This window comes from Labrus bergylta, chromosome 8 (assembly GCF_963930695.1).
Source record: "Labrus bergylta chromosome 8, fLabBer1.1, whole genome shotgun sequence".
Taxonomy (NCBI): domain Eukaryota; kingdom Metazoa; phylum Chordata; class Actinopteri; order Labriformes; family Labridae; genus Labrus; species Labrus bergylta.
This window is the reverse complement of record NC_089202.1, coordinates 9,801,254-9,827,793: the sequence shown is the minus strand read 5'-3', so window position 1 is coordinate 9,827,793 and position 26,540 is coordinate 9,801,254. Positions and strand designations below refer to the sequence as shown.

General features: G+C 41.0%; 1 protein-coding gene across 1 annotated transcript; it reads right to left on the bottom strand.

Annotated features, from left to right (window-relative positions):
- Positions 1-55: 55 nt before the first annotated feature.
- chn2 (chimerin 2) lies at positions 56-24,717 on the bottom strand. The gene is made up of 13 exons (XM_020637353.3): positions 24,066-24,717; positions 15,767-15,805; positions 13,996-14,051; positions 11,629-11,660; positions 10,953-11,066; positions 10,573-10,843; positions 5,296-5,379; positions 4,104-4,188; positions 2,745-2,918; positions 2,540-2,617; positions 2,175-2,312; positions 1,976-2,081; positions 56-1,424 (listed from the first exon to the last, which is right to left on the bottom strand). Exons 1-13 carry the CDS (start codon positions 24,112-24,114, stop codon positions 1,253-1,255), a joined length of 1,398 nt encoding a protein of 465 aa, XP_020493009.1. The 5' UTR covers positions 24,115-24,717; the 3' UTR covers positions 56-1,252.
- Between the last annotated feature and the right edge of the window lie 1,823 nt (positions 24,718-26,540).

Genomic DNA, 26,540 nt, shown 5'->3' with positions numbered 1-26,540 from the left:
CCTCTATAGCTCTCACACTGTAATAAGACTATGAATAAAGACCAACATTTTTAAATTCAGGTCAATCTATTTCAAGCGGAAGTTTGCTCTCCTTTAATAAATCATCATTTGATAAATTACATTTGCAACCGTCACAAAAATACATTTTGATAAAATGGATTTGTAGAAAGAATGTACTAAATCACATTAAATGAACTGTGAAAGAAACACGCTCGGCACAGCTTTAGTATGACTGTTTACCTCTATGGCTTTGTGAAGTTGAAGGACACTACAGCTGCACCGAGCGATGTTACTGGCATACAAAAAGAAAAAGGGCCCAGATGTTATTTTACAGCTGAAAATGTCCCAGATTACAGCATGTAAACAGAAATTCTACAAAGTTGAAACAAAAATGTTTGCAGATGACTGTTGCTCATGTGTTGCATGAGTCTGAAACATGACACGTGAATGGAAATCACCACCTATGTATTCCTCGCCCCAACACTTGAGCACATTGCAAATGAGAATGGCACATCTACCAGCCCCCTTCTTCTCAACTTTAAACATTCAGAACTCAATGCAACAAACACCATCAAACAGTTTGTATTAGTGTGACAAAAGAACATGATGTGGAGTAAAAGACAAATATAAACATCTTTACAAAATTAATCTGTACACTTGTTGCAAAAAAAGTGCTTCATGAGCGCCAAATAGTCTCATCTCTCATATTTTAGAACACACAGTTTACATTTTGATCATTACATGATCTGATTCTATGGACAATTAAGTTAAAACCAGCATTCCCACTGAAATCACAGTATTCACACATGTCATAAGGGAACGTGGGCTTGGCTGCTGCAGTAAGGTCGGTTTACACAACACCAGACTCACTGATTGACAACGAGCCAGGGGAAGATTTCACACAGCGCTGTCATGACTAAGTCTACACCAGGTAGTCTTCCATTTAAACAGAGGAGAAACAGCACTGTAAGAAGTAAAAAATACAGTATACTTTCCTTTTCAAAAGTAAAGAAAAAAAAAAAAAAGGATGGTCTTTGCCCAAAGAAAGAAATCCCAAAACATACAGCAACAAGACGATGTCAACACTAAACAAACAGTAAACTAAAACAGTCATGCGAGATACGTGTTTCAAGTTCAGTCTGATAACAAACTGTTCAGAAACTTCATTAGAATCAAGGTGGCTTGAATTTCCTCTTTGACAGAATAAATTATTGTCCTTCGTGTCTGTAAAAAGGCCTGCAGGCCTTAGTCCTCAGAACAAAACATCTTCATTCTCGATCATGAGCTGCACCACCAGTTTCTGCTGCCTCATGTCATTCAGGGTTGTCAAGGCATTCAGCTCCGTCGGCTGCATAAGTGTCGGACCAAAGATAATCCCCAGGTTCTCAGCATTCATTAAATTGTCCTTTTCAAACTGGGTCACCCTGTAAAACAGACAAGATAACCAGCCTGTAAGAACAGTCCAAGTCAGCAAAATACAAAAACAGAAACGCATTAAAAAGTGGTTTTCTTTCTCTCGTCATTCACCTCAAGAATATTTCAATTCAAGGATAAGGATGACGTTATTAAGCAATTCTGATATTTTCAACAACCCCATGAAAAGACCAAAACCATTACTGGTTCAAGACATCTGTTTAACAGATACAAACATAATGTTTGTACTCACTGCATTTTTGTTTGCAATTGTTACTCAAAGTGAAGCGTCACCATCATTTAAACTATTTTCAACTGTGGTTTAATACCGGAGTTTTTCTGACAGTGGAGTGGTTTATATGGGATTGGCTTTGAAAAAAACGACATTACCCTCTTTATATTAAAGAAAGGAATACATCCCTAAGAAGTGTGCTGAGTCAGTGGTCATGCATGCAATTCTTGTAAGTAGGATGAATTTATTGTTGGTTTTGTTCTTTTTTTCATGAATTCTGGCAACTTAACTTAAGAAGCTTATTCTGATGACCTTTGTGTAACAACTGACCTCTTGAGGTGGGCCATCAGGTACCGTAAGGTCTCATAGTGGGCTGGGGGGAGCTGCAGCAAATTCTCATGGATGCCCTCCAGTCTGGATTCAGCATTTGGAATTTCTACATTACATCAATGACATGATTCAAATCAGAAAACTGCTGAATACTAATATGACAAAGTCATGGCATGAAATGATAAAGAGGAGAACTTACTTGCAGCTTGAATAAACTTGGAGTACAAGTCAAAAGTAATGACTGGAATGGGAAGGTCTCTTAAGTAGAGCTTCAAAGCACCAGCGATGATGTTAATGTCTGCATAGGCATTGGCACTGATGTCAGCCTTTTCACCATCTGGCCATGAAAAGAAGGAAATATATAACTTGCATGTCATAACACATTTGCATCCATTAATACAGGCTGAATGTTCTCGTGGATACCATAAAATAAGTGAGAATGCTGTTTCGTTATGCTACATTTCCACAGAAACAAGTATCATATTTAAATATGTTAACCCCTGAACGATAACCTCAGAGACCCTGTACATTAGGAACATCAATGTGATGTTGATGTGTACAAACCTCGGTCAAATGCCAGCCTCACTTCTTCTATGTGCTCAGAGAATCCAGACACTCTGTAGAGACCTTCAGATTTCATACCTGCAACAAAACAAAAAGAAATCGAGAAACTTTTCTCATTTGTAAGGGCTTTTTGGTTCCCCATTTACTGCACTCTACATTCTTTTCTCTCTGAAGTCCTTGATAGTGTATTATGGGATGACTTTACCTCTCAGCTCTATCTCTTGGATACACATGTCCACCACCATGGGTCGTGTCGTGTTGTGAGCTTTGACCAGCGTGGTGAGGTCACAGCTAAACACTTTCTTTATCCTGCGCAGGTCTGGCTGGCAGTCGCTGGGAACCAGTTTAGAGCACTGCTTGTGTACATTCAGCCCACAATCTGAAGGAGCAAGAGGGAGATAACCAGAGAGAGAGAAAGAAAGAGAGATAGAGATTAATGTCAGACAGATGATAACACAACCATCACAGCAGCTTAAGGACACATGTTGAAAAGGTTTCCCAGAGTCAGTGATGAGCAGCGCTGTCAGCCAGCACAGACGCAGCTAAGCTGTCACGGTGAGATGAGCACGAGATTGATAACAGCAAACATGGCAGCATGGGCCGAGGTTTTGGTTGTACGTTTAGTCTCATGGAGCGGGCTAAACAGCTGGCAGGAGTAGAGAGGAGGACTTGAATGTAGAGTTTGAAGGAGCAGCACCTGTAGATGTGGCTTTCCGACTGAAATGGTTCAGCACACAGACGCTCTTACTGCCCGAGCCATTTTAACACTGGGTGGCTGATTGGGTTCCTTGCTCTCAGTGGGTGCTCACAGAAAAGCAGGAGATAAGAAAAATCTAGAGACGGAGTGAACGAGGACGTAAAAGTATCTCCTGTTTTCCCATAGCACATGAGGTGTCTGATGATAGCGGTGTTCGCCTCTGGCTTATCAGCATAGCAAATGCCTCAACAACAAACACACTGTTTAAGGGGAAAAGGAGCGAGTCCACTGATGTGCACATTGGTTTCAGGGCTGTGTGTGTGTGTGTGTTTGCAGAGAATGAATCTTGTGACCACTGAACTCTTATCAGGGAACACATCAATTAGTTCAGCTTCTAAATTTGGTCAACAATAACAAACCATTTCACGTGTCCGATCACATCATATCTTATTTATCATTACATGATTACTTGCGGTGATTTTAATGAACTTTTTTTTTTTTTTTTTTTTAGGTATGACTATGATTTAGTATTCTTGGTGTTCAAAAAGAAATGACAGCAGTTTGAACTTTAGATATACAACATCTCTGTGCCTAGCTGCGTTTTTCATGCAGAGCGTGAATCACTGAGAGGAGGATCTCAACTTGTTCGTCACAGATATGAAAGAAAAATATCCATGAAAAGTGACATAATCACACCACCAATAAAAAGGGAGGAAAAAAACATATGCACTTACACAACTGAGACATGCATGACAGAACACAGAGTCTGCCTCAGATCGTGCACGGCTTGTGTAATCATTGACTTGGGTAACATTCTGTGTATAATCCATCACGTGTGATTTCAAAGTTGATGAGGTTTGTGGTTACCTGAGCAGCGGACACCTTGTGCGATGAGGCCCCACATGAAGTTGGCACAGTACTCACACCAGTGTGGCCCTCTAAAGGTGTGTACCTGTTGTTAGAGATGACATGGTTTACGCACACGCAGCATACAACAAGTCGTCGCTTCGTCAGGTCCGAATTGGAGAAGCTTCATTTTTCATGTACAGGATGGAGATTACATTTTGATCCACAGCTACAGTGGATGGGACCCCCTCGCCAAATGAGAGCATTTGTATATACAAGGCAGATTAAAGGATTTACAATAATGTGTCTGGCATCTGCTGCTGGGCAATCGGATACACGCAGGCAGGCACAGAGGCGAGCCTGCCAGTCAAAATAACAGATGTAGACCCACTGTTCACCCTAAAACACACAGATAAGATGGCAATTGCACACACACACACACACACACACACACACACACACACACACACACACACACACACACACACACACACACACACACACACACACACACACACACACACAGACACACACACACACACACACACACACACACACACACACACACCTGAGTTTGAATAGGTAGACTGATGAGTGAAGAGGGCAGACGGCAGGTGGTGAGTGGAAGAGGATTTTGTTCTTTTTCAAAGAGGAGTTTACAAAACCGACGAGGGTCATTCTAACCAGCTGGCTAACTGAAACCAAAGATACAATTGCAAGAATGCTGGGGAGCCCAGAGGCAAAGTATCACCAGATAGTCCTTTGTTTATGTAAATACATCCATTATACTCGTCACAGTGTTTAATGCACTCACACCCGCTGACTGAGACATAGAGTGGACTCTACAACCCTGTTCAACTGCTTTTACAAAATGAGCTGAGCAGCCTCAAACAAAAATGGATCGAAGACCTTTTAAAATCAATGTGCCTGGCTGTTAATAGCTCGAGGTAAAGAGTGTCCAATAGTTCCCTTCAGTGCATATGGTGTCAGCTGCATGGGTTCACATCGGCATACCACACACACACACACACACACACACACACACACACACACACACAAATTGGACAGGCAAACATCAGAGGCAAAAACCACATCTGTAAAAGCAGCCCTCTTGGTGATATCTTAACCACATTGACAGAAACATAACTTTGAAAGCTAAAAGAAGACCTCTAAAAATGTATCTGTGCTTTTGTGAAAGTAAAAACATGCTCACCTTGAAATTGTGAATCTTCTCATAGGAGCACTGCTTCTCTGGTGTATCCTTCAAGGCACTCCTTCGCACCAGAGGTGAGGTGATCTGTGGACAGGAGGCCAACAGTTTAATAGGCTTCCACAGAAGTGTCCCTTTACTCCCCAGTTTGACTCCCAGGGCCAAAGCCAGCAGCTCCTGACGCTTCCTCTCGTGTCTTTTCGTCTTGTGGGTTATCAGCTCCCCTCCTAAACCTCCTTTGTTTTCCTCAGCTTCCATGCTTGACTGCTCGGGCTCCCACAGACTCTCCATCTCCTCTGGGGAAAGACCTGGAGAGGAGACGTGGGTGCTGTGCAGCAGACGCTGCCGACAACAGCCTAGTGCAGAGGCAGCGGCTACACTCCACTCCCCTCTGACCCAGGAGGGCGACTGATGACAGCCATCACGGGGTTGGATCTGCATCTGCTCTGAATCCAACAGCAGAAATGAGCGAGAAGAGCAGGGGGAGTGGGACTAGCAGTGGGCGGCCTAAGGGCAGGAGTGTGCCTCACACAATGGCCCTCTTTCAACTGCCAGAAAGGAAAGAGAGAGAGAGAGAGAGGACAGGGTCCCTGATAGGGAGGGGCCAGGAGGTTGAGCGTGAGGGCGGTCGGGTGCTGTCAGGGCCTCTTCACACAGCTCAACAGCTCTGTAAAGCAGGATCAATAGTGCGGATGCCCTCTTTATAGCACACAGGGCACTCCCATTAGCACACTACCTTCCGGACACACTCCACTCCACTTAACAAGAGATAATATTGGAGCGCCAGCACCAACCAGTCAGCACCTAAACGGGTCACTCTGCTGCACAAAGTCTGACCAAAGATTCTCTCTGCAGTGCCCTCATAACTCAAACAGACCTCGACCTCCAGCTATGACAGTGGGCTGGTGGAATTCCCCACACTGCCGTCCAGACACTCTGGCTGCAGACTCCTCCCGCCAATCACAATCGTCTGTCACAGAGGACCACCAGAGCCAGACCCTCAATTTAAATTGGGAATGGGATTACCTCTATAATCCTTACCCAGGGAATAATCCTGTAGTGCCCAAATCCAAGTAAAATCTCGAAGGAAGCTTTCTTGCACGTCTGCAGTCATGTAGTAGTTTACCAGTGGGGGGCTGTTGCTACATTCATGCTGAATTTGCCCTTATTGGCTCTGCTTGTAAACAACCAGATAACAGCACCACAAAGCGGTCTGCTCTTTTTAATTAAGCACAAAGGTCTTAACTGAGAGACACAACTCTGACAGCAGAGCAAACTACATGCCAAACAACAAATGAGATCTTACCAAAACTGCTTTGTTACACTTTTGCAAAGCCTGAAACACTGACTACATCACAACAGATAAAGTGTTACTGATTTATTGAGCAGGAAAAGAAGGTCAGTAAGCAAGTAAGCGCTGGATTTGTGATAAAAGAGATGAGGCAGGGTGGTGTACTGGGGAGCAAAAGACCCAAAGGGCAACTGCAAAGCTGAGATAAAATGAGTGGGATTGGCAGCTTACACACTCAGAAGCAAAGTTAAAAACCTGCTGCAGGCCTTTATGTGTAGCAGCTTTTATTTTGGTCCCTGATGTCTGATGACAACAGTTTACTGGCTGATAGCTAAAATAGATAGACAGGACAGGTGAAGATATTTGTCATTGTGTTTGACATTCTGCAGAAAGACCTACACATGCCATACCATACAATTCAGCTAAGTCTGAGGGGACAGATGAGGAATAGACTTCTCGGAGGTATTCTAGCCTTGTGAGGAGGCTGAAGGGAGGGGGGGGAGGGCTGAACTCTTTGTCTGCAGGCAGATGGCTTCTTGTCTCTTAAAGGAGTGCTTGGAAAAAAAAAAAGGACACAAAAGGTGGTCACATAACAAGCCTTGCTTTCTTTTCAGTGGCTTGGCTCTTTTATTCCTTTTGTGAGCGCCGAGCGGACTCATGGGCAAACAGCACAGTGGGCACTGACACAGTAAGGCAGCAGGATACAGCTACACACACCAGAAACAAAGCAGCCCTAACAACATGCCCAACAAAAAGACAAATAGACACACTGTGGAGGGGGTAGTGGTCAAGGATATAAACCATTATTTAAAAATGGAAGAAACTGCTACTTTTGTCTTCAATGGGAGGCAGAAAATAAATCAACACTCTTCGAAAACTGTGGGAGGATCATTGTACAATCCACGATTTTAAAGATGCAACTGGCTATTTGTTGTATCTATTTGTTGTATTTTTTTTTTAAATTACACTCTCTGGACAAAATAGGAAATTATCCTAACAAGAAACACCAACATTTCTTTGGAAATCTTTCCATGGCATGCGGGCCAACCAGCCTGACGACAGCTCCTCTGGCATTAAACCAGCGTGGTGAGTATCAGGAGGAATGAGGCAGAGGTTTTGACCACAGAGCAAATTCCTGCACATTCAAAAAAAGAAGGAAGCACAGCTAGGAGGTTGATCCACAGGTCGAGTCAAGTATCCCCTCCCACTCACCTTCTGGGAGCTTTTGAATTACACAAGAATTTGCATTCATGGCAATATAGCGGTATCAACCTGACACTGAGTAAATACACATGACTGTTGACGATACAGTGGAGCTACTGTAGCTGTAATGCCCCCGGGTGTGGCTGTGTGATTGGTAAACATGAAGTTCAAAAAGCAGCCACAGCTTTGAGCCATCAGGCCAGGTTTCTGCTTCTTGAACACATAATATACGAGCAGCAGACAGAAAACAGTTTTCTTCTCCTTTTCCATGTCTTTTAGAAGTGACTGGCAGGTGGTTTTTTTAAGCTCTGTCTGAACACAGTGTGCCAACATCACAGCTGTCATTGACACAGATCCTCGTGTAGAGAACTTGGCAGTCAGAATATGTAATCAGTTTTTTAAAAGCTTACTGACAATGTGACATTAGAGATGTGCTCCAGATTCACTTTCCTAAATGGAGGTAACATGGAGTATGTAGTCCACACACAAATTCAAACATCAAAGCTGAAAATCAAACAGACAGCAACGGAGCGTGACATTGTTCAATAAAGCTCTGTGTGTTAAGCAAACATTGATCAGAGCTCTTATGAGGGGAGTTCTCCACCTCAGGGGATTCCTATACATTAGCACTGGCATGTGTAGCACCAAGTTAAATGAAACCTCTGTGAGTCAATCTGTTATATTCATTTGGAGGCCATCATGGTCTTATGGGGAAGCTCAAACGTGACTTTAGTTTGTAAGATGTATAACTTAAGGAAAGCTGACGATCAATAATCATTAACCCCTGTTCTCTGAAAATGAAGTGAGGTATGAAGCTGCCCAGCCACGAGGACTGAACAGGAGGGATCATCATCATCATCCTCATACACAATGCTCCTCACCTGAGTAAAGGAGCCAGAAAACAGAGGGGGGGCGGGGGATTCCTCATCTGCGTCCTCCATCATATCCAGCATAGCCATGCAATGCTCCAATGACGCTGCATTCGCAAGTGATTCCTTTGCATGCTTGACACCAGCACAAGCAATGCAGAAGGGATCAGTGTACCCTGAATGTGTTGTTTTTCCTGAAAATTTTCAGGTTTTTTTTTTTCAGTTGCTGGTCAATTTAGAAGTGTTGAACTGATACTAAAACATAAATCCTTCATCAATATGACTTTCATCCTGCATCATAATCATATTTGAGCTTACCCCCCTGAGTGTGATGTCAGTGTTAAAGGAGAAAGACCAACAGCCAGTCAAACATGCTTCATTAATTATTTACTTACAATAGCAAAATGAAGACAGGTATTAATACTTCCACTGATGATCCTGCTGACAGGCTATCATGTATTTGCCATTAAAGGATTGTCTAGATGAAAAACTGTTGACAGAACATTTAAAGATGAAGAGTCCCGACAACAATGAACCTGGCCTTCAAGATGTGAGATACATGAAAAATCATGATCTCCAAGAAGAAAAGACACAGAAACGACTGTCTTTACAAGAGTGTAGTGATCTGTGTGCTGTCACCAGGTCCAGAAAGAGGAGGAAACAAGTTAAGACTGCCCCCTGGTGGAGGGATAATTCTTCAGATTGAAAATAGACCTTCCTCTTCCCTCATTGACAAATCATTCACAGACTTGAAACCAATAACAGCTCGATGAATACAATGTGCAATTTGTCTCACCCAAGATGAGTCGGTCTGATATGCACGGCAGGCAGAGCAAAGTCCCAGTCCCCTCAGTCATCATTACCTTTCAGAGGACGCAACAAAGCGTGGCAGGAGTGAACACACCCAAGGGCTAGAGGGAGAGTGTACGTCTCACTCACAGGACAAATTGTCCTCTCATCCCACTGGGAGAGTAGTGCAAATGTTCAGCAGCGTGGAAATAGATCAAGATATTATACAGTGTGTGTCAAAGGCCCGAGGATATGTACAAGAGATTGTACTCGTGAACAAAGATGATGGTTTATTTTCAGTATGAGATGTTGAGCTTTAGAAAGAGAAGTCTTACCATCAAAGAATTTAAAGTAAGTTAGTATTATACCAATTAAATGCAAGTCTTTGGATAATCGTTTTTCTAGAAATATTGAACTAAAAACTTTAAATCTGGTTTCAATGGAGTATGTTTTCTTTGTACATTTGGTTTAATTATCATCTCTAGAATATCAGGTAATAATTCAGCATTGCTTTGCATAATCAACAGACCAAAACTGAATGATAACTTACATTTAAAGAAATCATTTTAAATTTAAAACTCTGTAACACTCTCATGGGACATGCCTGGCAACCTTACGGTGAAAAACAATCATTTGCAAATTTCCATGTTGTTGGTGGAAACAGTCCATCTCAACAACCACTGAGGCTCAGCTAATGTTCTTTTTACACTTTTGTTTGTATGGATAAGAAGAAACAAGATACAATGTGTTGGTTTCTGATTGCTAAAGCTGCGGGTTACTTTTGGACATGTTAGGAAAGCTATGGAGCACTGTTTCCATTTGATGCCAACTTCAGCCGGCAAGAGTGCCTCTAGTTTTGTGATTTTCCAACAAACACAAGACAACAGATGTGCTTACCTAAGTCTCTCCATGAAAATGGACACACCTATTTTATTGACTGATATCTTTAACTCAGGCAACATTCCTGAGCTGTGTCTTGCCCAAGTAGATTTGAAGTCCTTCAATACATCTTTGTGCTCTGCAGCAGGAAACAGCACAGCACTGCAGACATATTGAAACTCTGAAACACACAAATGTACACACTGCATACTCCTCTGTTACGGTGACACAAACAGTCACTAAACTCACCCTCTCATCTCTCTGAAAGGTGACTCTCCGTGGTTCTGTGCGTCCACGGCTCAGCCTGTGCACCATCTTGTCCTTCAGCAGCGAAGTGTAACCGAGATGCTCATAGATGGGGTTGGTGGTCATTTTCGCGATGTACTCAGCCGCTTTGGTCTCAATGTAGAGTGTGATGAGGGCGTCAGTCACAAGGTCGTGGACAGACTCGAACCTCTTCTCCCCGACAAAGTGCTTCCCATCATAGAACAACCTGTAGTTGAGGGTCTGGGGCCCGAACCTGGATAAAGAAACATGGTCCAAAGGGGAGAAGGAGGAAAAGATGTAGTGGGGTCTGGGTTCCTGATGGGGGCGATCTTTCTGAAAGTCAGCACTGATGATGTTGGTACCTTAAAGCCAAGGTGTGTGTCCCCGGCTGTCTTTGGCTCTCCCTGATGAGGTAAGAACCCTCAACTCCCGCCAGCAGCTCATCTGCATATTCTCTGGAAATCATGCCATAAAATCTGTAAAAACAAAATCAAACAGTCGACATACGTTTTCCTCCAACACCTTTCTATTCTGAAGTTTACACCAAGGACGTTCAGCTCAGACTTTTACCGAAGCAAAGGCACACACAAACACCGAAGCCTTTTTCAGACTGTACACGTCTCTGTACTTTCATATTGGTTGGTGTACCAGTCTGTGATTTCACATTGTGTTACAGTGTTGCAGAAGCCTTAATGTGTGAAACAGTGGGAGCTTCAAATACACACACACTCAGACAGGCACACACACGGCGCTGTTCTTCCCCGCCAATCTGGTCTCGGCCCTGTAACGCCACTGTTACGACCTCTGATGGCGGCACAGAGACGACATAACTTTGTTGTTTCTCCCTCCATTATGCCTGTGACATTCATACTGAAGGCCAGACATCACAAGGGCACACATTTTTCGCCTTTAATTGGCAGTCTGAATGGGCCTTTAAAGAAACACATTCACCCACAAGCCTTATCCTTACGCTATTTGATGCAAGGCAGAACAAAAATGAAATCCCTGCAAAGTCATGTAAAAAGAGGTTAAACTCACTCTCTTCCATAGTATTTGGGTCTGTTTTCCATCTGCAAAACAAAAGAGGATATATGAGCTGGAGCAATATGATATAAAAGCTCAATTAAAAAGGCTCTTTGATTTGTTCTTGCAGCCTGTGTGAAATATAAAGGACTCTCCACCATGGGACAGATTATCTCCATCTGTGCCCCCGTGTCTATTCACAGCCACCAAACCATGAAGCCAGATCACACAGATTGTGGAGATAAGGTTCAGGCTCAGCCAGAAAACAGCTGGCGAGACACGACCAGCTGCAAGGAATATGTTATTGGCGTCTTACTGTGCCTAACCAGGGTGTTTAGTGTGTCTGTGTTACAAATCTAACACAGGAAAAATAAGACATACATTTTGCATCATGTATATGATACTAACAACATCAAACATCAGCATAAAGATGCACTATAAGAACATAACATTTATTTTCAATTCAATCAAGGTGAACTAATAAGAATGAAAGAACAATCAAAACACCTTTCCATTGATAGAATGGGATCACTTCTGAAACTCAGATTTATGATCAAATTAGATTGTGGATATGTGTCCAACATCATTTTCAGCTTGATGAATTATGACAACCCACGACTTTCACTTTGCTCATCATAATGACAATAGGATGAGACTTGCATCCTTTCTGACAGGCTGTACAATAGTAGACTGACAGTTTGCTTTTATTGAGAGCAGCTAACATGTAGAGGAACTAACTCTATTAGTTATATTAAGTGGAGAAAAGAAAAGTACATGTTGCCCATTCAAAGGATTCCTGTTTCTTCCGGCTTCTTCTCCTATAAAGTATGAACATGTGATGTGCTTTGTTACATTTTTTACACAGTTTAAAAGCAGTTGTTAAGCATTCATAAGAACAATGAAATGGGTTATCAGTTGCTGTTCATAAGGAATTGAGCTCATCACAATTGGGATGATCGCTCCAAAATCAGTAATTGGGGACCAAATCTACACTCAAGTTGTATTAAGACTATCTGAGGCCAATCTGAACTTGCCTAAGTTGGAGGAATCAAGTTGATAACATTCAAATTAATTAGGACAAAATTTTGCTCAAAGAACATCCCAGAACACTTTGAACCGATATAGGGTAACAGATGATAAGCAGTGACCTCTTTCAGAGAGACGTCTGCACAGACCCTCTTTACACTGGACTGCATCAAGACACAAACCTCCTCCTCAACCAATCTCTGGTCTTTCTTTGAAACACAAAAATATAAGAGGAATGTAAAAAAAGAAAAAAAAAATCTGTCAAACTTTTCACCAAAACATATTTCTAAATCAATTTAGAGGCAGAAATAAACCATACAGTCAGAATACTATGCTGTATTTATTGAGTTTTAAAACTCTGTTGGGAGTTTCATGAAGCAGCGAGTCACTCTCCATAGGTTACGGATTGGTCTGGCCTCCAGCTGCCAGGCTCAATCACTGCTCACTGAATGTTTCCAGAGTGAAAGCTCGGTTTGTAGGAAGGTAGTGTGGCTGTCATCTGGTAGACTGGGTTCAGAAGCAAAACGGGGAAAAAAAACTCTATAAAAAATAAATGGGAGCAGCAGGTGGTTCAGTTTGCTAAAGTAACCTTGTGAAAAAAAACCATGCTGTGTTGTTAATGTTGAGGTATCTTGAATCTGTCATTTTCACCGTTTGTTGTGCACAATCATGCATTAAAAATGCTACATAATGTTTTATCATCTCAATAGAGATTTCTTGTTGTTTTTGATGCATATTTAAAGGTGCACGATGGAGTTTGTAAAAGTTGGAGAAATTGACAGATTCTGTGGTATATGTTCACAACTCTATATAACTAAACACAAACTATCCTCAGGGGAAAATTTGGTCCTTGGAACACTGTTTGAAGATAAAATGCTATGCAAGAAGTTATTGTTGGGGGCCAGCAGCAGTGAAACCGTAACTCTCATGTTAGCTTTTTAGCTCCATACAGTGTTCAGGGACCATTTTTTTCTTTTGAATAAAGTTTGTGTATTTAGTTCATAAAATAAAGTATAGAATTGTTTCTTTTCTCCAACTTTCAAATTTCACTACCAAATCTACATAGTGCACCTTTAATGCATAATCTAACCAAACCATACAAAGTTGTAATGCTGGAAGAATTTGGAAGAAGTCATCAATGGATGATGTTACAAACCTTATCTGTTAATAATCAATCCAATTAGTTATCAAAGGACCTGAATGTTCTCATGTTGTCTCTGGAGGCTCTCTGTTGGTTTCTGGGAATGATGCTGACATTTAGGTCATATTTTAAAAGTTAAATGGTAATACATATTAATCTAATACTTTAAGCCCAGTACAGTAGTCTTTTGTATAGATATTTTCAGATGTACTGACCTCCTGAGGACATGTGATCCTCTTTGGTCTCGGGGCTTCCTGCTGTAACTGGTACACTGCGAGAGGAATACATGCATGTTAATCAAAGGTGCTCTGCTGTATGCCGCCATGTACAAGTTGCAATCCCACATTTGTTATTTTTTACTCAGTTATACTATACACCAAAGAAAAGTGAAGTCAAATGATGCAGTGCAGCTTGTATACACTCTATACAATAAAAAAATCTCCCGTTGACAGCCTACAGTCCAGCTTCTGACCACAGCTCTCCATCAAGCTACATAGAAGCCATTAGCTTTTATATGCAAGGCTAGCAGTGTTGTTGACATAAGCTATATATCTGCAATGCATCTGTTTGGATTAAGACCTAATGTGCACTTACAGATTCACTTACAAGTGTACATTAGGTGACTCCAATAATACCCAAATACTTGCACTTATCAATACACCTACAGACACTCACTCATAGTGCAAATCCAAGCGTCTCTATATTTTAGATTTTTAGATTTAAAGTATAGCCAGAAACTTGAAGTAAATCCGTGAAGCACAGTGAAAATAGAATTGTGGGATTTGTGGCAGGCAGAGTAATCACCACAAACACCTTAGCAGTCATATGTTACAAATAGTTTTACAAAACGTTGGAGCTGCTGTTTCCCAGAACTGGCTGTCTGTTAGGACACAGATATAACCGCAACAATTGAATCAGTAGCTGAGTGTGCTTTTCTTTCTTCATAACCAGCTTTTAATCCTTGATGAGTCTATAATGGGAGTTTGTTTTATTTTTGATACACCGCCAAATCTCCAAACCAGATTCTATACAAAAAGCATGCGATATTTAAAAATGTTTTCTGAGTCATACTGTAGTCCAGTCTCTGAGCGGGTTTCAACCTTGTGAGGTGCAGATTCAGAATGTATGTAATAGGCTGTGCCTCCCTCTTTCATAGTCCAGAATTGCAGCACAGAAATCGCTGTGTGAGGCTGAGCTAAGCCTTGACTGCAGCAGATCCTCCAGGCAGGAGAAGGAAGACTCCTGACTGTGAATTTGCATGTTTTTGTCAGGCCGACTTAAGCCAACCAGCAAGATCTGGACATCATCCAGTCCTGTGACATGGTGGGCTCTAAAAATACCTCCTCACAGGACAAGTGGAGTCAGGAAAAGATTCAGAAAAAGGGCCACTTAATTACAGGGAAAAGGTATATACGCTGTACATTGTAATTAGTTAAACTGTAACCACTTTCAGGACAGTAAGCCCAAATTATTTGCGCTCTGCTTTGCCAAAATGCACCAAATACATCCAGTGGAGTGAACCCTTTTCCTCCCACATGGTGAATAAACATGGTATAATGAGGTGGGTGTTGTGAAGAGCCCATTTCAGCTGAGCCTCTTAGCAGGTAGAAAATGTTATTTTCCCCAGTGATGGTAACCCATTTTACACACAGATCGAGAATCTGCTGCTTTGCATTTGCGCGGTGAGTGTGTTGTGTGGGCAATTGGGTTTGAGTGTGCCTTGTGTGTGTGTGTGTGTGTGTGTGTGTGTGTGTGTGTGTGTGTGTGTGTGGGTGGGTGTGTGTGTGTGTGTGCAGAGCCTTTTGGAACCTGTAGCGTGTCTAATTGTACTATGTGCAACAAAACCCAATTCTCCAAGTATAGAAATATGTCTCTTTGTTATTTATAGATCCTGAATGAATGGGCTATTATTTAAAGGAAATACACTGCAGGCCTGAGTCAGGTTAAAGATTGCTAATCAGAATGTAAAATGAATGCATTACTCACAGTATGACTTCCATATGGGCGGCTGGTAATCCTCCGGGTCTGTAAAACACACAAATAAAGCAGGTTTCTGTTAGTACTGTTAACACACTGTGGCCTGTTTTCTCTCATTAAAACCACCATTTCTTTCCCAGTAGACCGACTGTGAGCCCTCCACTGTGCTGTGTCACTGTTGTTTATCTCTGTTATATATATGCACAGGGCTTCACGCTGTGCAGCTGCCTCTTGAGATACAGACATGAATACGCTTCTAATCAGAGTCTCTGATTCAAGGACGATCCATATACATGTCTGCTTGTTTCAATGGCAAACACCTGATCTAAATCACCTGCCAGCAAGAGACCCCCTCCCCTACACTTAAAAAAAACACAAGTGTGTGTTCTGGCAACAGAGTTCAAAAACACCAATCAAAATGAATGTAAGTAAATACAATGTAGACATCCCCACCCTCAGTTAGACCTTCCTCTAAGAAGAAAAGTGGTGGCAGATTTATGACAATGTGAACACACTCCTGGAATACATGATGAAGTGTGCTGTTAGATTAGCTTAAAAAGAGTCAGAGAGCCCATGAAGTAAAAGCCCTGTAGCTGCTGAAAATTTACTGCAGTAGCTACTTGCACAAGTAATGACTTGTAATAAAACTTGTCACTTAATAAGTCAAAAGAACGGCAAAATTTGCTGCTGTTCTACAATGCCAGTAAAGTAATAAACTGTCTGCGACTCATTATGAGACAAATGGTGCGGCATATTTTTACTCATGACACAATAATAATCCCCCATGTCAGTTCACAACAAGCATGATGACAAACACAATGAAGCCAGTGCAGCGCTCAAACATCAAATAGAAAATCTAACTTTTTCCATTGAAAGACTTTAGTCCAAGTCCTGACCACAGCTTGGAAAGAATCAAAGTAACAACATATAAAAGAAGCCGTGAGCTTATACATGCTAGGCTTAGCAGCCAGTGGATTTTATGACAGGAGCCATATATCAGACAAACGGAGTATTGTAAGCTCCAACTTGAACATTTTTATTTAGTGATTGAAGAGTGCCTCAGACTTCTTCAGTAACTTCAAACTTTGTTCCCCACACTGAAGAGCACCAGAGGGACACTTTTATTTTTCAACAGTTTCCACACCCATGCAGCACTCCATGCATCTGCTTTATGATCGAGAATGTTTACGTCCAACTTTTATTTCAAAGTCAAGGATAATCAATTTAACTCAAACAATGACATTTCAGATTTACTAAGCTGCAAACAAAGAAACCATTATATTATATTTTGAAGATAGTTAAGTAGGAGCATTCTTTTGTTATTTTTCAGTTAAGTCTTCAATTTAAACACAGCAGAAACTAATAAAAAACATTCTTAATAATGATGTTATTAAGACCTCTCTCAACAGGTTTTGATTTATTTACAGAAAGTTTGACAGTCACTGCATCTCATGTTCAGTATGCAAGAATCTACACTCCAGTCACAATGATCATAATAATAGTTTATTTCTCTAGTATCAAAGCTCTTAAGAGGACTTTCTTACTGGTTATGAAACAGCCTGATATTAACATCAATGCCTCTATAATACACATGCAAGCAAGACCATCAATGACAAGATGTATTTATGTTTGAAACTGCTGCTAGGTGCCAGATGAGGAGTTTCACAGCATGCTGCAGAAACATTTTCCACAGCAAAGATACACAGTAAGTGAACGTTTGACTGTTAAATGAAAGCAGGAGATATTTTTCAGAACAGAAAACAGGACTGACACATGTACTGTATGAAATCAGCAAAAAAAAGATCAAAAGTAGCACTTTGTCCTGAGGGGGGCTGCCAAAATTGACAAAAAGTTCCTCAGAGGAGCTTTAATCTGTCACATATAGGCAGACGACACTTCAGGTTAAAAACTCAAACACTTGGCACCAAATCTAAGAGGCTCCCAATGATCGTCTGCATAATGAATCATGTTGGTGCAGAAGATACATGTTCATCATTTCAAACATTCCTCGGCACTCATCAGTTGATCAGAGCCACACCCCTGTGAAAACCACCTGAGAGGGCGTGAAAACCAGTGAGCACATGTTGGATGTGGGCAGCGAAATTGTGAAACTTACTCAAACAAGCTGCCAAGCTGCAGGACTAGTTCTTTACGTCTATGACTTCTCTGTATCATTTTGTTCGATATTCATCTAATAATAATAATAATAATAATAATACATTTTATTTAAAGGCGCCTTTCAAAACTCTCAAGGCCACCTTACAGAGCAGAGATCTGACGGCACTTGAGGAAAAGGAAATTCCGATTCTTTCAACCTGTTCTCTCTGCGGCAGTTTGACTGGAGGCTGTTAGCATTATAATCAGGAATGCCAGGAGCTCATCTTTATTTCTCAGCACAGTTACTGCAGGAAGAGCTGATTTTAATTAAACAAGAGAGACGAGGCAGGTGCATATGATCAAATGTAGAATAATTATGTTAATGTTCAAAACAAGAAGTGGGTGTTCTGAGAGTGAATGTTGTTACTGAAGCCCTCCACATAAAGTCTGCCCTCTAATACAAATAAAAAGGTTGTGGACTCTGTTTGCTGAAGTGTGGCCAAGCTGCTTGAAAATGAATTGTCCTAACGCTGGAGCTTTGTCACTGTGTATTGTGCTGGCAACAGTCTGAAAGATTTATTCCACTGCAGCTTGTTTAAAGAATGTGATTTCATCTGGTGTGCTGCCAAGTATTCTCTTTTCAATCGGATCCATTTTAATGACGAATGGCATTTCAGTCTGGATTTCTGCAGCAGCTTGGGCTCAGAAAAGAGGGAGCTCTTAATGGTCTGTCTGATGCAAACACTGGCACACACTTGCAGAAACATACACATGAATTAATCCTGCTCCACTGTACATACCCGCTCCAAACCACCACACACATATGCACACACATATTCACACAGGCGCGCACACACACCAACACGCGCAGGAAGAGGAACATCAAAAAGATTGTCTTAGTAGCTCCGAGTCTGTGCCGTGTCTGATGATGAGGGAGAATTTAAAATTCTGGAGCAGCCAGAGGGTTCTTCCCCTGAAGAAACATCTATTAATAGTGTTGCCCTCCATTACTCACCAGTCAGAGGCATTCAATAAAATAATTACCGGCGGGTGTTTGCTTTGGTGACAAAGAGAATATGACATGAATAAAGATATGGCTCACCTAAGACTTCCTGAGATATCGTCTGCTCTAGAGTCTGTGCGCATTTAACAACAGCACTTAAAACAATTACTTGTGTTGAGGTAAAATGAGTAGATGGCTGGCAACAGCAACTGCTGAACAGAATCATGTTGACTTTCCCTCATTATAGGGGGACAAAAGACAGCTGTCAACAGAGACGAGGAGAAGTTTGTTTTTTTTAGGCAGAATGATGCAAAATCTAAATAAAACTCCAAACTGAAGTGTTGAAGGTGACAGAACAAATAAGAGTATTTCACATCTTCAGTCGCACGCCAACAGCAAAAATGCATTATAAAGGGTGTGAATTACTACTTTACGGCAGTAGCTCAGTCTGTAGGGACTCTGATTGGGAAATGGAGGGTCGCTGTTCCAAGTCCTGGTGCAGACCTCATCTCGGATGTTTTGTCAAAGCGTCTTTGAGTTGTTAGAAAAGCGCTATATAAAATGAATGTATTATTATTATTATTATTATTATTATAGTCTGGAAATTGGTTTGGTCTTGACATGTCCATAGGTTCCTGTTTGTGCATGTGTGTGTATTTCAGCCTATGTGTGTTTAGTATGTTTAACAACAGAGTGTAAAAGTTGAATTTCCCATCGCAGCATCAATTCTTCTTCTTCTGTATGCACTGTTGCATGATTAGGAATACAGCAACATGTAGGTTGGGGATTCATGTGCTGCATGTACAGTATGGGTAGTAAAGCAGTCTGTAGGTTCACAGAGAGCTTGTGCATAAAGCTGATCATGTTTCATTTTTGTTGTATATTGTAATTATATCTATGCAACCTCTGCTGTACCTGAACATTTGTCAGGCAGTCTGGAGCGTTTGCTTTCTTCACAGTCAGACAACAGCAAAGCAAACACAGAGGCCTTAACTTGGATCCTTTTCAGTATTGGCACTTGAGTATGTGAAATGTTTAAAAAACATTCAGGAGCCAAGCGACAGGAGACCCAGGATTTCTCTATCTGACACTGTGGACTCTGCCAAAGGGAAATGAGCATGTGCTATTTTAAAACGTGACACACAGGGATAAATTGGAAATAATAAGTGGTAAAACATTACAGAGAGAGAGGGATTTTTTCTGTTTTCATTACTTTAAAAAAAGCTTCAATTTTGTTTTGCCACTTTCTCCAATCTAAACCAGTTAGTGTACGCTGGTCAGCAAGAAAACATTTATGTATCCTCTCTTCCATATAGTATGCTGATTACTTATTTACACTACATGTGGTTTCAAGATGCATCTACTACAAACACAGTCAGCTGCATATTTGCACCCTTGCAAAGCAGCTGGTAATAAAAGATTTCAAACAGAACACAGACATCTTCAAAACCTGTTTTCACGATCAAATCATTAGCTTTAAAGGTTTACACAGAACACTGGATATGAATGGGTCTAAGACCATTCCTCTTGGTGTAATTCACATGCTCCATGTCCACCTGCTCGTCTATGTTCAGACCAGGATGTCTGTCTGATTTGAAGAGGGTGAACTAATTATGTTTTTTTTGTATCGGGGCATCTCTGATCTTTTTTTTTTTCATTTTCCGCTTTTATTGTGGCGGGCAATATGTCATCCTTTGTGATCCCCGTCTCTTCTGGAGACCTGAGGGTCGATTGTTATCGTGATCTTGACGAGGAAATGAGCTGACGACTACGTTGGTATATGGACTCACTACAATTCAAACACTGCACATTTCACTGCAGCATTTTAACTGTAATAGTTAAATATAGTTATCTCTTATCTGCAAGAACTAGGACGAGTCCTTTAGTGAAAAGGCTGCAGTCGGTTTGATTTACCATTGTGCTTCCTGGATGATTAAGATGCCTCGACACTGACTCATGCTGGAGACATTGTTAGCACCTCAAAGTTGTTTCCTTATTCAACATTTGTTTAATGACCTGTTTTAGTGTAAAGTTGAAGATTGTAGGGTATCACACAATTTTAAAGCTTGCTCTCTAGAGTGCCTGAAACTGTGAAAGTAATTAAGCTCGGCTATTTGAAATGGCAGTTTGACACACTTATTAACACCTATGTTAATCACATTTTAACTAACTTAATTCAAAGCCTACTTTATTCACATGCTTTATGAAGTACACATTACTGTATCAGAGTGCAAAACTCCAGATACCTGCAGACCCTTATAAACACACACGCACACATGCACGCACGCACGCACGCACGCACGCACGCACGCACGCACACACTATGATATCAGTGTGATGCAGCAGAACTGCAGCAGGGAGACCATCTGTGTATTAAACTGGTCCAAAGCTTTTCAACACTGCCTGCCTGAGCGGTTAATATGTAGCAGGTATGAAGGTGTATCTCTGGAGTGTGTTTGTGTATCACTGGGCTGTTCTCTCTATGCTCAGAAAAAAAAAATGTGATGAATTTGATTGAGAAAAAAATGTATTATGTAGTTATCTGATTCTGACAGTGATTTCAGTCAGCCACGTAAAAGACTGATGTACAAAAGAGAGGGTTGAGCATGTGAACGTGTAAAACCAGAACAGGAATACTTCAGAGATGGTTATGTCAGTGTGATACCAATCCAGTCCTACATGATAAAAACAAGAAAAATATGTAGAGGAAAGATTTGGCGGTATTCTTCAGTATTTGCCAGAATCATGTGCATTGTTATGTCGAGCAGCTTCACTGTATAAACACGGCTCTAATTCTGCCTCACTTACGGATTTTGTCATTCAGGGCTTGAAGCTGTGGGCATACCTCTATGCTCTATCCCTCGGTTTATTTTCAAAGCTTTATTTCCTGGAGCTGCCTGGCAAATGGTGAGCTGCGTGTACAGTACATGGTTCCATGCCCCACACGCCAAGAATGCGCAGGAATCTCTCTGACGCAGACGAATAGCCAGGAAACTATCTTTCCAGGGATTTTAGGCGGAGATGGTAACTTGTGTATTGCAATCCTGTTGCAATCCTTTCAGTTTGACAGTTATCTTACGATAACTGGATTTAGAAATGTCCTTATTTTCCACCTGTGCAAAAAGGCTGCAGTCATAGGCTGTGTAATACCGCCCATGACTTGTATAGGTTTTTTTTTTTTACATATATAAATGAATTACATTTACATAAATAAATAAATCAAGATTTGGTTCCATCATTTAATCACCATTACCTCTGTCACATATCAGAAGAAAAAGCAGCCACCAGTGGCACTAGATCAACTTCATTTACACGCTTTCCTTTAAACAACAGCCTCCAAACAAGATTACAGGACGAACTTGTGAAGCAGAGGAAATGACTACACCAAGAGCACTCTGCAGTCTGCAGCCAAAACAGATGACCAAATACTGAGTTGAGATTCATTTTTTAAGTCATATGCCTCATAGACAAGATTATTCAAATGTTGTGTCTGACTGCCAAAGAGCTCTGCATGAGAATAATAATACCCTTGTGACAAGCACTCCATCCCTGGCAGCAGCGCAGCTTGTAACCTCTGATAATTATATTGAGAGCCCAACTGTAATGACAACCCTACACTGCCACAGAAAGAAAAGACTTTCCTCTTAAAGCAGCAGTGGTCAAACAGTAAATCCACTGCTTTTCTGAAAGGCACACATGAGATAATGCTTTGTGAAGCATGTGGTTAGAACGGCCTGTATCAGCTCTGAAACAACTGCCTGTCCCTCCCTCCCTCCCTCCCTTTGGGCAGGAGGTTGGGAAATGTGACTCTGCTGTGTGGTGTGGTTAGGATGCAGAGAGTAAAGTAAAAAACAAACATGGTGTTGTGCTATACAATATCCGAACCCTGTAATAAACATGCAACATTTTCTAGGGAGGGGGCAAAAGCATCACTTCATGTTTTCTAGATGTAAAAATGTAAAATATTAGTGGCAACAGCAAACACAAACCAAACTGCTGAGCCTGGTGTTATAAACAGCCCCCCATCCACATCCCTTTTTAAAACACTCACACTATTTCTCTCTCTGGTTGTTGGTGTGGCTTCCACATCAAACAGTGCTGTGATAGTGGAGTTTGTACTTTATACCCTGGCAAACACACGCACTGTGCTTTATCAACACAAAATATGAAACACACAGACAACCAGCATGAAGCGCCCATTTCATTTTGGGTTTGTTTGAGCAGCTGCTTACCCACTTTCTGTTCTCATTCTGCAAAAAAAACTCAACCCTGAAATTGACATTTTTGCAATTGTATAACACTGGTTGAGCTGCACCTCATTATGCAAAGGGAATTTGATTGGAGTTTAGTGCACACTGTAGCAGTATGAAATGTCCCTGAACCAGAGCATATTGGGGATTTTTTTTATGATGTCAGAAATTGCCACAGACCCTGTGCTGCGTTTTGGAAAATGGTAGACTACACAGGCCAAAGATAATCCTCAAAGCCAACCCAGTGGAAAGTCAGTAAAGGAATTATGAAGATGATTGGCAATCTAATGATAACATCCAAACCCAACGTCAGGATGACTGCATGTCATTCACAACCATATAATCCCTCTGCACACCAAAGGTGCCCTTTTCCTCTGGTGTTTCCAACACCGCAGCCAGATGTAACAGATGAGGATGATTTCCTTTTTTTTTTAAAACATAAATCACAGAAGCCACTGGATGCTGCTATAATGATGTGTTATCTTTACCATGCAAACGTGGGAAATAAAGTCAGGAGATGTCATGTCATGTAGTGCTGCTATTTATTTTTGTGAGCACATTGGGGTTGCTTCATAAAATATCAAAGACAAAAAGTTTGATATAAGCCAAATACACACACACACACACACACACACACACGTGACAGGTGATTATTATTATTATTATAATATAATAATATAAATGCAACATGTAGTGATCATTTTTGCGTCCCCCCCCCTCAATATTATTGTTTTTTGAATTAGGTGTTTTGTTAATTAATGTCTTTAGAAAGATTTGATAAGATTATTCTTCTTTCTGCTCCTTTTTCATCCAAGATGTGAGATTCTATGTTTGTATTGAATTGTTGTGGTTGATCAATGAATGAAATGAATCAAGAAACATAAAATACACGTAAATATATCATGTTGAGTTGCAAGCCTGAGTGTGTGGTGTAGGTCTGATCCCTGTGAACTCTTACCAGAGGACAGAGATGAACCTGAGAGGCTGGAGTTACTCGATGCTGCCATCCCACCCGCTGTCACGGCTCGGTTACTCCCGTTTGGCCAAGGTGCTCTCACAGCAGCTCGTCCCCGGCGGCGGTGCCTCCATTTCACTCCCGTCCCAATGTTGCCTCACCTCTGACGGCTCTACCGGTGACTATTTCATGCCTCGTCTGGTCCCGAGCCCTCCACCACCACCTCCACCTCCACCACCTCCACCCGTCTGCGTGAATCCTCGGCTCGCCGTGTGAGAGCTCTGAAGGCTGCTGCCACCACTAAATGAAAAATATTCAGACAGGTTACAGGCACACACTCCCGTGGATCAGTTTCTTCAGAGTCTTCCCTCACGCACGACAGACACAATCTGTAGGTTTAGATGTGCCATGAAGGAATCCGCTATGGTTTCCATGTGCCACTTTAAGAATTGTAATAAACACACCACACTGCAGCGTAGACGCGCCTTCTTAAAGTGAAAGTTTGGGTTGCCAGATTCCAGCACAAGAAGAAGCACAAAACAACGGGCTTAACTTCTGTTTTTTAAGAATCCAAAACACACGTGAGCACAGTGCAGGATGAGATTCAAGGGTCCAACTGGATGAACCACATTATCGCCAGCTTCGACTTCGCACAATTTCATCAGATGTCATGTTTTGTCATGTTGCGTGAAAATACCTCAAGAACATGTTTGTGTTCATTGCGCCATCTAGTGGGGCTGCTTTGTCACTTTTCCTAAGATCACAGACTTAAGAATCTGTACATAAATTCTGGTTTTGAGTGTTCATTGTTTGTGATTTGCTTTTGTGCTTCCTTCACTGTAAAGTATTGTGTAGAGGAAATATTTGAATGTGTTGCTGTCATGCTTACATGTGCTCATCAACAGGTTGCTTGTCAAAATCCAAATCCTGACTTGTGTAAATCAGTGTAGTGATGAAAGATACAACAGAAAACTCAAAGTACTTGGTCTTTTTCGATTCTCTGATTTTTTTTAAATTTTCAAAATCCAAAACCAAAAACGGCAACCAGAATTTACATTTTTAGACACTTCAAATCCATTATTACCCCTGAGATTTCTTTAAGAGGGGCCCTGAACCGAACAGCTGAGGTGACAAGACAACATCTCATCACCGAATGTATCTCCATACAATTTACATCTTCATGTTTTAGGAACTTCTTAAAAGGTGGCAAATGGTTTTATAATGTTCCACCAAGAAAGTTGTCAAAGTTAAATCAATCAGATATTCATAACCACATTTTAAAGTCACATCCTTCTCACCTGTTCATCTGAACTGCCACATCACACTACAGTACTTTCTACATTTCAACCGTGAACTGCTTTTTAAGACATAATCATCACCACACTCAAACAGTGATCTTACCGTGGTTTTAACAGTATGAGCAACCTCTGCTCCCGTAGTGGTGGAACATGGAGGCTGAGTGCAGCTTTAAAATGTTAAGCATTTACAGTAAAAACCAAAGTTTGAGTAGGCTTTTTTGTGCATGCGAGAGTCATTGTTAATGTTATTAGTAACATCAGTGCTTTTCACCTTTGCATCTCTTTCATACAGTCAAGGAGAGTTATTTATTGAACCATGCTGCTGACACAAAATCATCAGCTTACACACAGCCGACACGGAGCAGCAGTTCACCTGATGATCCAAACCCTGCTTTGGTCACGTCTTGTGCTCAGATAAAAATACAAACAGATACTACAAATATCCAGAAAAAGAAAACATAAGCCAGACACAAACTCAAAAAAAGGGACATACACAAAGCTTGCATTGAGCATTAGGGTGTTGTTTAGTTTTTCAATTGTGAAGATATGACTTTCTTTCTGTTTGATCAACAGTCTCAGCCCTTCACATTATCCATATCATTCTTCTCTTCTTAACAGATTTGGAAGTGAGTCTGGTTTAAACCATAGACTGAAAATATTAAGTACTATAATGTTATTCATGCTAACAAGAATTATAATATAGCCTCATACAACTGGATTGCTTTACCTTTAAAGACAACTTCCCCTTTTGAAGTTTGATCACTGAAACATTGAAACATTGTCGTCTAATAGCCAGTTTATTTATTTAAAGGTTAAGAACCTCTTTTTTGTAAAGACTGATAAATGCAGAGCTATAATAAGGTTACTCCTTCACTTCTCTTTTCTGTGCTATTCGCAACATGTGACAAACTTGTCAATCTTTTATCTTTGCAGATTTTTAAAAAAGTGAGACATTTTAGTAGACATAGGCCTATCTAAATTTAGGCTAGCCTACTTTATTTTGGCATTTTTCCTCTGTGAAACTCTAAGTGGCATTTTATTTGTGAAAAGAAATGCACCGAATATGTTTTGAACTAACATATTTATACATTAGGCCTATCTAGTTATATCGTATCATCCCACTACTCTAAGCTCTCTTTCCAGCCTGTTTGTCTTTCAGTTGTAGATTATAATCAACAAA